Here is a 14501-nt window from a genome sequence, read left to right as displayed (position 1 = left end):
CACTGGATGTGGTCCACTGTTTCCTGGAATGGCTCTGTGTTGTCATTGCGTAGGGCAGTAGCAGAGAGAAAACAATAGCAATGAACATTTCTGGTTTGGCAAGAGGAATCACAAGGACTTCCGTAATCGAAAGTGTATCTCTCTTCCTGAGAATGAGGAAATCCCAACGAAAGAACAGTGGCAAGAAAAACTATGCGGAATTGGCCAAGTTGACAAATAAACTGCGTGACAAGGACAATCGTGACTTCAAGGAAGAATGGGAACTTTTTACAAATGATTTAAAAAGACAACAAAATGATTTGGACTCCTTGGCAGCTTTTGAATAAACATCCACAAATTTATTAGTTGAATATATGATAGATAAGGCAATGATATGTACAATTTTACAATATGCAGAGAACAATATGTGCAAAGAAACCAGAGAGGGGAGCTGAGGGAAGTCCTTGGGGGGGCGAGGGGGGAATAAAAAAGGGGGGCAAATGTAAATGGATATATTGATTGAAAATATGTTTGTTAAAATTGTGTACACACACACACACACACACACTGGTATCTCAGGTTAAGAACTAAATTTGTTCTGGAGGTCCATTCTTAACCTGAAACAGTAACAGTGTTTGGTGTTGTGTAGGCTCCTGTGATGTAAGTCATGGCCTGCTAGCCTACTCCCTAAAATATCACTGGTTTGCTCATTTCTATATACAGTGGTACCTCAGGTTAAGAACTTAATTCGTTCTGGAGGTCCGTTCTTAACCTGAAACTGTTCTTAACCTGAGGTACCACTTTAGCTAATGGGGCTTCCCACTGCTGCCACCACCGCACAATTTCTGTTCTCATCCTGAAGCAAAGTTCTTAACCCGAGGTACTATTTATGGGTTAGCCGAGTCTGTAACCTGAAGCGACTGTAACCTGAAGCATCTGTAACCCAAGGTACCACTGTATATATATAAAGAAGAAGAAGAAGAAGAAGAAGAAGAAGAAGAAGAAGAAGAAGAAGAAGAAGAAGAAGAAGAAGAAGTATATAAATGCAACAAAATACGGTAAATAAGTAAATGAAATTGTCTGTTTATTTGCAGGCGATTCGGGACCCCATGCTAGGAGAAAGGGTGCGTTTGAAATCCATTCTTCCCCTCCTGATGAAGAGGGCAGGGGACCATCACCTGGGCACCCGCCAGATGGCAATCAAGGGCCTGGCAAACGTTCTCCTCGTGGCTGCAGACAAGGTGAGGCGGCGTTGCTCTTTAAAGGTGGCGTTATTGCAGGACGCCCGTGCGTCAAAGGCATCCGCTGAGTGTGGCAACATGAGACAGGGCCTTTTCTGCAGTGGCTTCCTGCTCGTGGAATGCTTTCCCCGGGGAGGCTCACCTGGCGCCTAAAGAAAGGCAACGAAGACGCCAGGTGAAAATGTTCCTCTTTAGCTAGGCATTTGGCTGATTAACATCCTATGGCTTTTTTAAATGTGCTCGTAGAAGGGTTTGCTTTTTGTTTTGCTGTGTATTTTGTGGAATTCGACATCCTGGTCTTCTGATCGTTCTGTCTGTGCAGGCTGGATAGTTCCGTTGGTTAGACTGTGGTGCTGATTTCACCAAGGTCGCAGGTTCAAGCCCCATACGGAACATATTTCTGCATTGCAAGGGGTTATACTAGACCAGGACTAGGCAACCTAAGGCCCGGGGGCCAGATCTGGCCCAATTGCCTTCTCAGTTTGGCCCACGAATGGTCCAGGAATCGGCGTGTTTTTACATGAGTAGAATGTGTGCTTTTATTTAAAATGCATCTCTGGGTTATTTGTGGGGCACAGGAATGCATTCATTCCCCCACCCCCCAAAATATAGTCCAGGCCACCACATGGTCTGAGGGACAGTGGTGTTGGGATACTGCCAGGGAGATGGGGGCATAAGGTAGGCCCCCAGCTGGCTGCAGCTACCGGCCGGCAGCCGGGCGATCACCGGTCTCCCTTGGAACAGCATCAGACAGCAACACAAGCCTCAGATACATTTAGAGACTGGGCACGCTCTATCAGCAGAGTGAATAAATCTTCTTGCAGCAGAAGTGGCGGACAGAGCCATGTGTAAGCATATTTACAGCATTTATTCAGCATAGTTCAGGAACAAAGGAAAAAAACATGTCTGCTTCCCTTCGTCTCCAGCAAACAGCTAAAAGCAAAAGAAATATACAAACGGAAGTTCCCAGCAAGTGCGACACACAACAGTCATGCCTGTTCCCTTTTGAGGTGGAACGGAACTACCGGTATATCCTAACAGGTGGACCAGCCCAAGGCTGAAAAATGTTGCTGAACCCCTGTACTAGACCACCCTCTGAGTCCCTTCCAGTTCTACAATTCTATGATTCCAGCATTTCGGCTTGCCAGAGAGAACAATCCTCTTTCTCCCCCTGCTCCAAGCACTGCACTGGGGCTTCTCCAGACACCCCCCCAAGCCAGTTTGGGGGGGTGCATGTGGGAAGAAGGGGGGGAAGTCCCATTGTGCGAATGGAAGTCCTTGCTGGGGGCTTCAGCTGACATGGGGAAGCCTGCCCTGTATTTCAAAGTCTTTATGGAAGGACCAAATGATTCATTAGAGCAGTGGGAGAATTTTATTCAATACGATGTTTCTGTATACAGTGGTACCTTGGGTTAAGAACTTAATTCGTTCCGGAGGTCCGTTCTTAACCTGAAACTGTTCTTAACCTGAAGCACCACTTTAGCTAATGTGGCCTCCCGCTGCCGCCGCGCCGCCGGAGCACAATTTCTGTTCTCATCCTAAAGCAAAGTTCTTAACCCGAGGTACTATTTCTGGGTTAGCGGAGTCTGTAACCTGAAGCGTATGTAACCCGAGGTACCACTGTATAAGCTAAGCAAGTTATAGCTTAGGGCCCCCACTCTCTTGGGGGCCCCCAAAAAATTTAAAGGAAAAAAAATCTGGATGTACATTTCCAAAATATAAAATAAAAAACAAATAAAATAAAACCTACATACAGTAACAGCGTTTGGTGTTGTGTAGGCTCCTGTGATGTAAGTCATGGCCTGCTAGCCTACTCCCTAAAATATCACTGGTTTGCTCATTTCTATATACAGAGGTACCTCGGGTTAAGTACTTAATTCATTCCAGAGGTCCGTACTTAACCTGAAACTGTTCTTAACCTGAAGCACCACTTTAGCTAATGGGGCCTCCCGCTGCCGCCATGCCACCGGAGCACAATTTCTGTTCTCATCCTGAAGCAAAGTTCTTAACCGAAGGCACTATTTCTGGTTTAGCAGAGTCTGTAACCTGCAGCGTATATAACCTGAGGCGTCTGTAACCCGAGGTACCACTGTACTGCAGGCAAAACCACGGCCGCTCTAAACTAAGCCAAGAGGCAGTTGAGGTTATTTGAGAAGCCACATATGTATTGACTTAGACTTAATTAGACTTCATTTTTTTCCCCAGGCATATTTACTAAGAATAAATGCTAAAGTGTATCTGTGTGCTTGCTGGTCAATATATTTAATTTGGCCTCGTAAATTATTTCACATAATGGATTATGGATTTTATATTCCCCCCTCCCCGTTTTTGTTCTGTATATCATCCGTCATGAAGATAAAACGAGTATTTTGAAAAAGGACTCTTGCCCGTCTCCCATATCATGGGCGCTCATCATGGGAGCCAGTGCGGTGTAGTGGTTAAGAGCGGTGGACTCGTAATCTGGGGAACCGGGTTCGCGTCTCCGCTCCTCCACATGCAGCTGCTGGGTGACCTTGGGCCAGTCACACTTCTCTGAAGTCTCTCAGCCTCACTCACCTCACAGAGTGTTTGTTGTGGGGGAGGAAGGGAAAGGAGAATGTGAGCTGCTTTGAGACTCCTTCGGGTAGTGATAAAGCGGGATATCAAATCCAAGCTCCTCTTCTTCTTCCTCCCTTCCAGGTGAAACAGCAGAAGAGGACCATTGTGGCTATTTTCCTGGGAACGTTGTACGACGCAAATGTGGTGCTGGAGGGTCTCAGAGCCCTTGCCCTGGTCTTTCCTCACCTAAAGAGGCAGGATGTGGGCTTCATGTTCAAAGACATCTCTACGAAGACCACCACCTACCTGAGTGATGTAAGCCAGTGATAGAACCCCAACCCCACCCTTCAAATTTTCCTGCGATCCGGCTGTGTGTTTCAAGTTACCTTACCATGATGAACATAGGAAACTGTCTTGCAATGAATGAGTCAGACTATGGTTCCATCTACTTCAATGTTGTCTGCACCGACTGGCAGCGACTCTCTGGGGCTTTCAAGCCAAAAGGCTCTCCTACACTGCCTGGAGACACCAATGGGGAATGAACCTAGGACCTTTTGCTTGTGAAGCAGATGTTCTGCCAATGAGCTACAGCCCTTGCCATTGCTTGCTGCCAGCTCATCTCTGCTATAGGGAAGGGATGCTCTGCAGTGATGTTGCGCAATGGACCCTCCAGGAAGCTGTGGATTGGTCTTGGGTGGTAGTTAAGGGACACAGGTGGCGCTGTAGTCTAAACCACGGAGCCTCTTGGGCATGCCGATCAGAAGGTTGGCGGTTCGGATCCCCACAACGGGATGAGCTCCTATTGCTCTGCACCAGCTCCTGCCAACCTAGCAGTACAAAGCACACCAGTGCAAGTAGATAAATAGGTACCGCTGTGGTGGGAAGGTAAACGGCGTTTCCGTGCGCTCTGGTTTCAGTCACGGTGTCCCATTGCACCAGAAGCGGTAAAGTCCTGCTGGCCACATGACCCGGAAAGCTGTCTGTGGACAAACGCCAGCTCCCTTGGCCTGAAAGCGAGATGAGCGCCGCAACCCCATAGTCACCTTTGACTGGACTTAAACATCCAGGGGTCCTTTACCTTTAAGCATGTGAGCAAATTCACTCAATGCTCTTAAGCCCATGGTGGCCAAACTCGGCTCTCCAGATGTTTTGGGACTACAATTCCCATCATCCCTGGCCACTGGTTCTGTTAGCTAGGGATGATGGGAGTTGTAGTCCCAAAACATCTGGAGTGCTGAGTTTGGCTACCACCTTCTTAAGCAAACCAGTCTCTCACCATCTGCAATATAGGGGAAAGAATAACACTGGCCTGCTTTACAGGGTTGTCGTAAAGGTTACTGAGAACTTTTAAAAAGTGCTTTGAACTGTCACAAAGTTTATTTCAGAAATATGAAGGTCTCTGGAGGATTTTTGTTTTTCTTTTCCAAACTTTCCCACTACACCACGGAGAGCTAATTTTCTGCAAGCTACTGGAATTAAGAGGTTGAAGATCCTGTCTCCCCAACCATCCCTTTCAGATTAAGAGTTTCACATTCTTCCTACTGAGCTATATTTGCCAGTTTGCTAGGGTTACCCCCTAGTTGCCTACTCAACCACTTTGATTGGAGAACTTAGCACTGATACAGGATAGGAGATAAGATAAGGAGTAATTGATGACTCCTGATTCCCTTTCTCTTTTAGAAATACCGCTATCTAAAGCAGATACATCACCTTGCCAACAAAGGTCTGTATAGCTCATGCTATGGTTTTCCCAGTAGTGATGTATGGAAGTGAGAGCTAGACCATAAGGAAGGCTGATCACCAAAGAATTGATGTTTTTGAATTCTGGTGCTGAAGGAGACTCTTGAGAGTCCCATGAACTGCAAGAAGATCAAACCTATCCATTCTGAAGGAAATCAGCCCTGAGTGCTCACTGGAAGGACAGATCTTGAAGCTGAGGCTCCAAGACTTTGGCCACCTCATGAGAAGAGAAGACTCCCTGGAAAAGACCCTGATATTGGTAAAGATGGAGGGCACAAGGAGAAGGGGGTGACAGAGGACAAGATGGTTGGACAGTGTTCGCGAAGCTACAAACATGAGTCTGACCAAACTGCGGGAGGCAGTGGAAGACAGAAGTGCCTGGCGTGCTCTGGTCCATGGGGTCACGAAGAGTCAGACACGACTAAACAACTACAACAACCCAGTTGCTTGGGGGATGCGGGTGGCACTGTGGGTTAAACCACAGAGCCTAGGACTTGCCAATCAGAAGGTCGGCGGTTTGAATCCCCGCGATGGGGTGAGCTCCGGTTGTTCAGTCCCAGCTCCTGCCCACCTAGCAGTTCGAAAGCACATCAAAGTGCAGGTAGATAAATAGGGACCGCTCTGGCAGGAAGGTAAATGGCGTTTCCATGCACTGCTCTAGTTCGCCAGAAGCGGCTTAGTCCTGCTGGCCACTTGACCCAGAAGCTTTCTGCAGACAAACGCTGGCTCCCTTGGCCTCTAGAGCGAGATGAGCGCCACAACCCCAGCGTCATCCGCGACTGGACCTAACAGTCAGGGGTCCCTTTACCTTTTACCCAGTTGCTTAAAAAGCTGGCATGAATTGTAACCTGTTTCAGCAGTTTATTTTCGTCTTGATTTTATTGTTTCGTCGTTTTGTAAATAGTTTTGATTGTTGTTGTTGTTGTTTAGTCGTTTAGTCGTGTCCGACTCTTCGTGACCCCCTGGACCAGAGCACGCCAGGCACTCCTGTCTTCCACTGCCTCCTGCAGTTTGGTCAAACTCATGCTGGTAGCTTCGAGAACACTGTCCCACCATCTTGTCCTCTGTCGTCCCCTTCTCCTTGTGCCCTCCATCTTTCCCAACATCAGGGTCTTTTCCAGGGAGTCTTCTCTTCTCATGAGGTGGCCAAAGTATTGGAGCCTCAGCTTCAGGATCTGTCCTTCCAGTGATCACTCAGGGCTGATTTCCTTCAGAATGGATCGGTTGGATCTTCTTGCAGTCCATGGGACTCTCAAGAGTCTCCTCCAGCACCATAATTCAAAAGCATCAATTCTTCAGCAATCAGCCTTCTTTATGGTCCAGCTCTCACTTCCATACATCACTACTGAGAAAACCATAGCTTTAACTATACGGACCTTTGTTGGCAAGGTGATGTCTCTGCTTTTCAAGATGCCGTCTAGGTTTGTCATTGCTTTTCTCCCAAGAAGCAGGCATCTTTTAATTTTGCGGCTGCTGTCACCATCTGCAGTGATCATGGAGCCCAAGAAAGTAAAATATCTCTATGCAGTTGCTGATTTCTTTTACTATCATGCAGTGTATACATTTTATGAAATTATAAATAAAGAATGATAATCGGTTGCAGGTTGTTTCTTTTCCTGCCTACAGTTTGATGCGGAGATTCGCGAGGCGTCATTCCATCTCTTTGGCATCCTGGCTGACTTGCCGAAATTCAGATACAGAACTTTTTTTGCCGAGCAAGCGAGGAAGAGTTTGGTGCCGCTTCTGATTCACCAGTGGGACCCCAATCCCAAGGTGTCTGAGGTAAGACCCAGAGCCCCGTCCATCCCATCTGGGTCGCTGAATACCAAAGGAAAGTGATAGTTCCTTAGTCGTTGCCTCCTGGCAAAGTCACGTTACGATGGCACAGAGTGAGGCCCAAAGTAGAGGTTCCTGCATAATTTGATCTCTGAGAGATCTCTCATAATAACTGTCTAGACTGGCACCTCCTAGATCAGTGCAATCCTAAATGTGTCTACTCAGAAGTAAATCTGTCTTGCTCAATGTTTATGTTATAGGAATTCTGAGGTCTCTCATATATAAATCATATGTCCATAAATTTACAAGGCAAACACATACATAAGTGTGTCTGAAATAGTACAGGAGAGCAATCCAGAAACCATTTTGACTCTCCCAAATTGACCTCAAATGTTTCTCTGCAAGGAGGAAGGAAATGGGAAAATTTCCTCCCCTTTGTCTCTTTGCTCACAAATCCTGTCTTAAGGGCGTATCTGTGTATGAATAAGGTGAGCCTGTAACCTGGATTCAGGAACTGAGTATTTAACATCACAAAAGAATGGCCAGGATGCCCAGGTAAAAGCAACCAGTGACCGTTATCGGGTATCCTGGCAGACAGGTTTTCTGCTGTAGACTGCATGTATGATGTTTTGGGGTGGTGGTCTTGAGCTACAGGGGAGGCAATTTTCAAATGTCTATATAAATGCTTGCACACCATTGTTCTAGGTTGCTCTCCTCCCTCCCTGCGTGGGGTGAGTGGGGGACCCTGTTGCAACAGTTTAATAAAGATCAGGCTTACTAGCTGCTTTCCTTCTCAATATTCTCTGGTTGACCTCTGTTCACAGCTGTCAACCGTCCCTTATTTGGCGGGAAACTCCCTTATCCCAGCGCCGTGTCCCGCTGCTGTCCCTTATTGATGGTCCCTTAAATTTCCCGGGTTTCAAAGGAAGCAGCTCCTCTCCCTCCCTTCCTGCCGGCCAGGGAGTAGGGAGGCTCCAACTGTGTTGCTTGGCTGTGTTGCTCACCCAATAAGGAGTCTAAGAACGACTGGGGGGTGGAGCTTGCATGCCTTGTGCCGATCAAATCAGCCGCGTTGCCTGGGGACTCGCCTTTGCTCAGCGCTTCCCAGGGGAGAGGTGATGGTGGTTTTCCTTGCTGCATCCCCTTTGCTGGGTTGCTGCGCTGTGGGAACCACCGCTTGAGGCTTCGTTTGGCTGCTGGCTGGGCTTTCTGCCTTTGGCTTGAAGGGGCTCAGAAGTCGAACATACCTGTGCTCTGAAATTCCCTTATTTTGGCTGCTGATCCCTTATTTTTGAGGCTGCTGGTCCCTTATTTTCAAATCTGTAAGTTGACAGTTATGCCTCTGTTATTTTTCTCCTTCCGATAGATACTTAAGGACTCTATCCTGGCTCTTAGATACCCCATAAGGGAAAGGGAGCACTATTTTTCTTACAACTGTAAATTATTATTATTTTCCTGCAGTGCATTCACGTCCTTGAAGGAGCCTATCGATAATTCTGAAACTGCACAGTTCTGCTTTCCCCACACACCCTCTCTCTTCTTTCTTGCAGGCCTGCAGAGCTGCATTTCTACACTCGGTGCCATTTTTGGCCAAAGGGAAGTTGAGGGTCCATCTGGAAGAACTGTACACCACCAGCAGTTTGGGGCTCCCGAATTTACGCATGCACATATGCAAGCAGCTGGTGAGAGACAAAGAGATCCCTGAATGAGGAGGCTATCAGTCAGGCACAGGCAAACTCGGCCCTCCAGATGTTTTGGGACTACAACTCCCATCAGTGGTCAGGGGTGATGGGAGTTGTAGTCCCAAAACATTGGGAGGGCCAAGTTTGCCTAGGCCTGCTGGAAGTGCAGTGTCCTTGTGGCAGAATGGCAGGAAGGCGGCAGTGAAGTCGAGAAATCATAGAAACGTTACCGAGTTGGAAGGGACCCCGCGGGGTCATCTAGCTCAACCCCCCTGTGATGCATGAATCCTGCTTCTATGGTTCCTAAGAGTAGAGGAGGCCTCACGAATTCAGAAACTGGCCACTCCACACCCAATATTACGGAAGTGGGGGGGACAGGGAAGAGATGGGAAATGCCTGTTCATTTTGTTTGTATATTTAATTTCTATAAAACGCACAGCACCGTGTTTGGTCATGAAACTCAAAAGAGATATTTGTCACAAAAGGCACTACAGTGTGATCTATCAGCTATTAAAATTAAAATTAAAATTAGTCGGAGCCAAACAATATAAACTTAAGGCCTTTGCAGATGACCTGGTTTTGACATTACAGGAGCCAGAATCTAGTATGAAATGGGTTTTAGAACTTATTCAAGAATTTGGTCGGGTGGCAGGATTCAAATTAAACAAGCAAAAAGCTAAGGTTTTGGGGGGAAAATGACAATTATGGAAAAGGAAAGGTTTCAGAAGGAGACAGAGTTAAATGTGGTTAAAAAGGTGAAATATTTAGGGATTAATATGACGGCTAAAAATCTGAACCTATTTAAAGATAACTGTGAAAAATGCTGGTCAGAAGTCAAAAAGGATCTAGAAATTTGGTCAAAACTGAAGCTTTCCTTGTTGGGTCGAATCGCTGCTATAAAGATGAATGTATTGCCAAAAATGCTCTTTTTGTTTCAGACTTTGCAGATTGTGGACAAGATGGATTGTTTCAAGAGGTGGCAGAGAGATATCTCTAAGTTTGTTTGGCAGGGCAAAAAGCCCAGGATAAAATTTAAAATACTGACTGATGCTAAAGAAAGAGGGGGGTTTGCCCTGCCAGACATGAAACTGTATTATGAATCAGCAGCTTTCTGCTGGTTGAAAGACTGGCTGCTTCTAGAGAACACTGATATCTTGGATCTGGAAGGGTTCAATAATGTGTTTGGGTGGCATGCATATCTTGGTACGACAAGGTGAAAGCTCATAAAGCATTTAAGAACCATATTGTCAGGAAAGCAGTGTTTAATGTCTGGACAAGATATAAAGATTTATTAGAAAACAAGACCCCAAGGTGGTTGTCACCAATGGAAGCTAAGGCTCAGAAAAGACTCAATATGGAGGCCAAGTGGCCGAAATATTGGGAGATACTAGAAAAAGAAGGAGACATATGGAGATTGCAGAGTTTTGAGAAATTAAAAGATAAAGTGCGAGATTGGTTACATTATCATCAAATTAGGGAGGTCTTTAATATGGACAAAAAAATAGGCTTCCAGGTGGAAAAATCGAAATTAGAAACAGAATTGTTAGAACCTAAAGCTAAGATACTTTCAAGAATGTATAACCTGCTGTTAAAATGGAATACCCAGGATGAAACGGTCAAATCAGCTATGATAAAATGGGCGCAAGACATTGGCTATAATATTATGTTTGCTGACTGGGAATGGTTATGGACCACTGGTGTGAAATTCATGGCATGTAATGCCTTGAAAGAAAATACTATGAAAATGATATACAGGTGGTACATGACCCCAGTCAAGCTTGCAAAAATATACCATTTGCCAGACAATAAGTGTTGGAAATGTAAAGAAACTGAGGGAACATTCTTTCACCTTTGGTGGACGTGCCCAAAGGTCAAGGCTTTCTGGGAAATGATCTATAATGAACTGAAAAAGGTATTTAAATATACCTTCCCTAAGAAACCAGAGGCCTTTCTTTTGGGCATTGTTGGCCAAATGGTGCCAAGAAAGGACAGAACTTTCTTTATGTATGCAGTAACAGCAGCAAGAATACTTATCGCAAAACACTGGAAGACACTAGATTTGCCCACTCTGGAAGAATGGCAGATGCAATTGATAGACTATATGGAATTGGCAGAAATGACTGGCAGAATCCAATACCTGGGAGAAGAGCTAGTGGAAGAGGACTGGAAGAAATTTAAAGACTACTTGCAAAAGCATTGCAAATTGTATGAATGTTAGAATGATGCGGGACATAAAGAAAATATGGTATTAGTGATATACTTGAAAGGAGTATGTAAAAAATGGTTTTCAGAACAAAGGTGAAGTCAGAATAATATTATGTCAAATTTAATCAAAATGAAAAAATGGGGAAAACTGAAGGCATAATAGTTGAAATGTATAATATGAAATAAGATTTAAAAGAAGGTGAGGCATTGCTGAATAAGATTGTGTAAAAGGGAACACAGAAAAGGGAGACGCGAGGGAGTCTGGAAGGAGGATTATGAGAATAATATTTGAGAAACTGGTTTTTTCTATGTCTTTTTTATGTCTTTTTTCTTTTGCTTTTCATGAGGGTATTTTTACTGTGCTTTTTTGGTTTTTGGATTGATGGTGATGGTGTTTTTTCTTTTTTCTTATTCTGTTTTGTGAAGTTTGTTTTATTGTTTGAAACTTTAATAAATATCTTAAAAAAAAAAATTAAAATTATTTATACCCTGGGCGGCTTCCAACAAAATATTAAAATACCATAATACATCAAACATTAAAAGCTTCCCTAAACAGGAAATTTAAATTTAAATTTTTAAAATTTTTAAAAATTTAAATTAAATTTATTAAAATTAATATTAAGAGAGCCATTTTGTCATATCACTATTCTCTCTTTTTATTTTATTTATCTTTTTTCCGGCAGCCAAGGAAGCTAATGAGAATGTTGTGTTTGGTCAATGTCAGGTAAACAGCCACCCAGCGATGAGGAGGGAGCTCTTGAAAAAGACGAAAGCCTATTTCCAAAGCAGGTGGGAAGAGATCCAGATCAGAGCCCTTGAGTTGTCAGGTGAGAGGCCAGGCCGCCGGGGCTGATGGGAGACGTAGTCTTCTCTGTCCGCCTGTGAACACGAGTTGTTGGTCTTTGCATGAGAACGTCGGTGTTTCATGTGAATGGTCCATGGTGTAATGTAATTATGTTTAAGTTTTTAAATGCAAATCACTTGGAGACTTCAGATAGCCAGCTACTAATAAGTCTAATGATTGATTGATTGATTGATTGATTTGATTGATTTGATTGATTGATTGATTGATTGATTAAAACATCTGCAAGGCACCAGGTTAGATATGATTGTTCTAGTCATATTGATGTATGCACACAGAGAGACACACACATGGGGGAGAGAGGAAATAAGTTTCTGACTTCTTCAGCAGACATGAAATCTTCATGGAAATTGGTGGTTATTGTTAAATATTTGAAGTACTTCATTTGCACCTTCCCCCTTAGACGGAGTTTACAGGAGGGTCCTCATCAGATTTACAGTATGACAAGTCCAGGAATCTCACACTCAGGTTACACTATTATACCGCATCGTGTTTTTTAAAGAATATTTTATTTATGATTTTCAGTTTTATACATTTCAATCACTTTAACAGTTCAAAACTTGATTTCCTTCCCCCTCTTTCTTCAGTTCCTTAAATTTATTTATTAAATTTATTAAATTTATTTTTAATATTTTCTGCATATGCAAATTAAATCAATTTGCTCGTATATTCATCTCCTTTAAATACATACTCTTATAAAACTGCAGGTTATTACAATTATGCTGCCAATGTTCTTATCTGTCTACAGTTTGTAAATATTCAGTCAATCATTTCCATTCTTTTATAAAAAAAGCTTGTTATCTTGATTTCTTATTTTCCGGTAAGTTTCACTATTATACCCCTTTGGGCTCCCCAACCCCAAAGAATTCTGGGAAGTGTAGTTTGGGACAGGCGCCGTGAGTTGTTGGCCAACCCCTGCTCCCCTTCCAGAACTACAATTCCCAGAGTTCCATGGAAAGGGCTATTGACTGTTAAACCACTCTCAATTTTACCTGTGGACTGCCATCTGTCCAGATTTTCATTTGCTCTGAACTAATTTTAAGATGTATTTTAATTAATTGACTGCCTGTTTTCATGTTCTTATGTTCTTTGTACAGTGGACGCTCGGGTTGCGAACATGATCCGTGCGGGAGGCACGTTCGCAACCCACAGCATCCGCAACTTGCAGCGCCGCGTCTGCGCACATGTGGGTTGCGATTTGGCGCTTCTGCGCATGTGCAAAGCGTGATTTAGTGTATCTGCGCATGCGCGAGCACTGAAACCCGGAAGTAACCCACTTCCAGGTTTCGGCGCATCCGTAACCCAAAAACGCGCAACCTGAAGCGTCTGTAACCCAAGGTATGACTGTATACTGTGTTAGTTTTATGATGTTAGCTGCCCTGAGCCCGGCTCTGGCCAGGGAGGGCGGGGTACAAATAAAAATTTATTATTATTTTTATTATTATTAAACCACTCTGGGGATTTTATAGCTAAGATGGCATCAGATACCTGACCTGTCCTTGTTTGACTTCTTTCCTCCAGGAGTCATTCTGGACTGCATGCAGCTCACAGAATTAGACGAGACTTTGCGGCTGCTACTGCTGGCCTGTAAGTCACCCAAAAGTCACCTCTGCAGTGGTTTCCAAGGAGGGCAGCAGCAACTCTGCTTGCGAGACCTGCTCCAGGATATGCTTCTCCTCCTTCTCCCTTCCATTGTAGGGGTTTTCTAACAATGCAAGTAGTGAATGGCACAGAAAATATGTCGGAATGTTAAGGATGGTCGGAGAGGATGTATTGATTCAATATTATCCTTCCTTCACTCACACTAGAGAGTCATGTAGCAGAGCACATTCCTCTCTTTCCCCTCTCTCTCTCTCTTTTGATAACATATTATTAATTTTCCAAAAATAACAAAAATAAAAAACAATAATAATATTCACATCCATAAATTTAAACCATAAAACTTAATTGACTTCCCTCGACTTCCCCTCCTGGTTCCATTATTTTACTCTTATTCATGCACGTCCTTAAAAAAACACATTCCCCTCGATACAGCAGGAAGCTAGTTTGCAGTTTCGTTTGAACCTCGTTAATTAAGCAATCCAGTCTGGCTTGATCATTTATGGAGTGAGCCAGAGTCACGCCCATCTTCCTGGTCACACGCAGGGGGAGGATGCTCCAGACCAGTGGAACAGGAAGTTATACTGGCTGGAGTAACACCCCGCTGCCTGTGTCCACTGTAGAGAAACAAGGAATGTTGTATTTGACTGCTCCAACAGATAACATCCCACAAAATACTGTATTTTTCTGTGTATAGCACGCTCTCATATATAAGACGTCAGCTACTTTTGGGGATTCCAATTTAAGAAAATGGGGAGGATTGTCCAAAGTTGTTGAGCCAAAAATCACTTACCCGACTGACAAACGCTGCCCATCGCAAGCATCACAGAAGAAAACAAGCGTCTGACTGCTCGCCACCACCCGCCGCCAATCGCACGC

The 14501-nt window shown here is 44.3% G+C and overlaps 1 protein-coding gene across 1 annotated transcript in view; it reads left to right on the top strand.

Moving 5' to 3' along the window:
• The window catches only part of LOC114585455 (maestro heat-like repeat-containing protein family member 2B), a 78394-nt gene extending 64615 nt beyond the window's left edge, over positions 1-13779 (top strand). Inside the window, exons 35-40 of the mRNA XM_077917400.1 lie at positions 1074-1220; positions 3900-4073; positions 7125-7280; positions 8825-8956; positions 11886-11988; positions 13545-13779. Of these exons, the coding sequence (XP_077773526.1) occupies positions 1074-1220; positions 3900-4073; positions 7125-7280; positions 8825-8956; positions 11886-11988; positions 13545-13732 (900 nt within the window). The 3' untranslated portion in view covers positions 13733-13779. The remainder of the gene's footprint in view (positions 1-1073; positions 1221-3899; positions 4074-7124; positions 7281-8824; positions 8957-11885; positions 11989-13544) is intronic.
• Positions 13780-14501: the final 722 nt, after the last annotated feature.

This window comes from Podarcis muralis, chromosome 1 (genome assembly GCF_964188315.1).
Source record: "Podarcis muralis chromosome 1, rPodMur119.hap1.1, whole genome shotgun sequence".
Lineage (NCBI taxonomy): Eukaryota > Metazoa > Chordata > Lepidosauria > Squamata > Lacertidae > Podarcis > Podarcis muralis.
The sequence above is the reverse complement of the archived record's forward strand: the minus strand, read 5'-3'. Positions and strand labels throughout refer to the sequence as shown.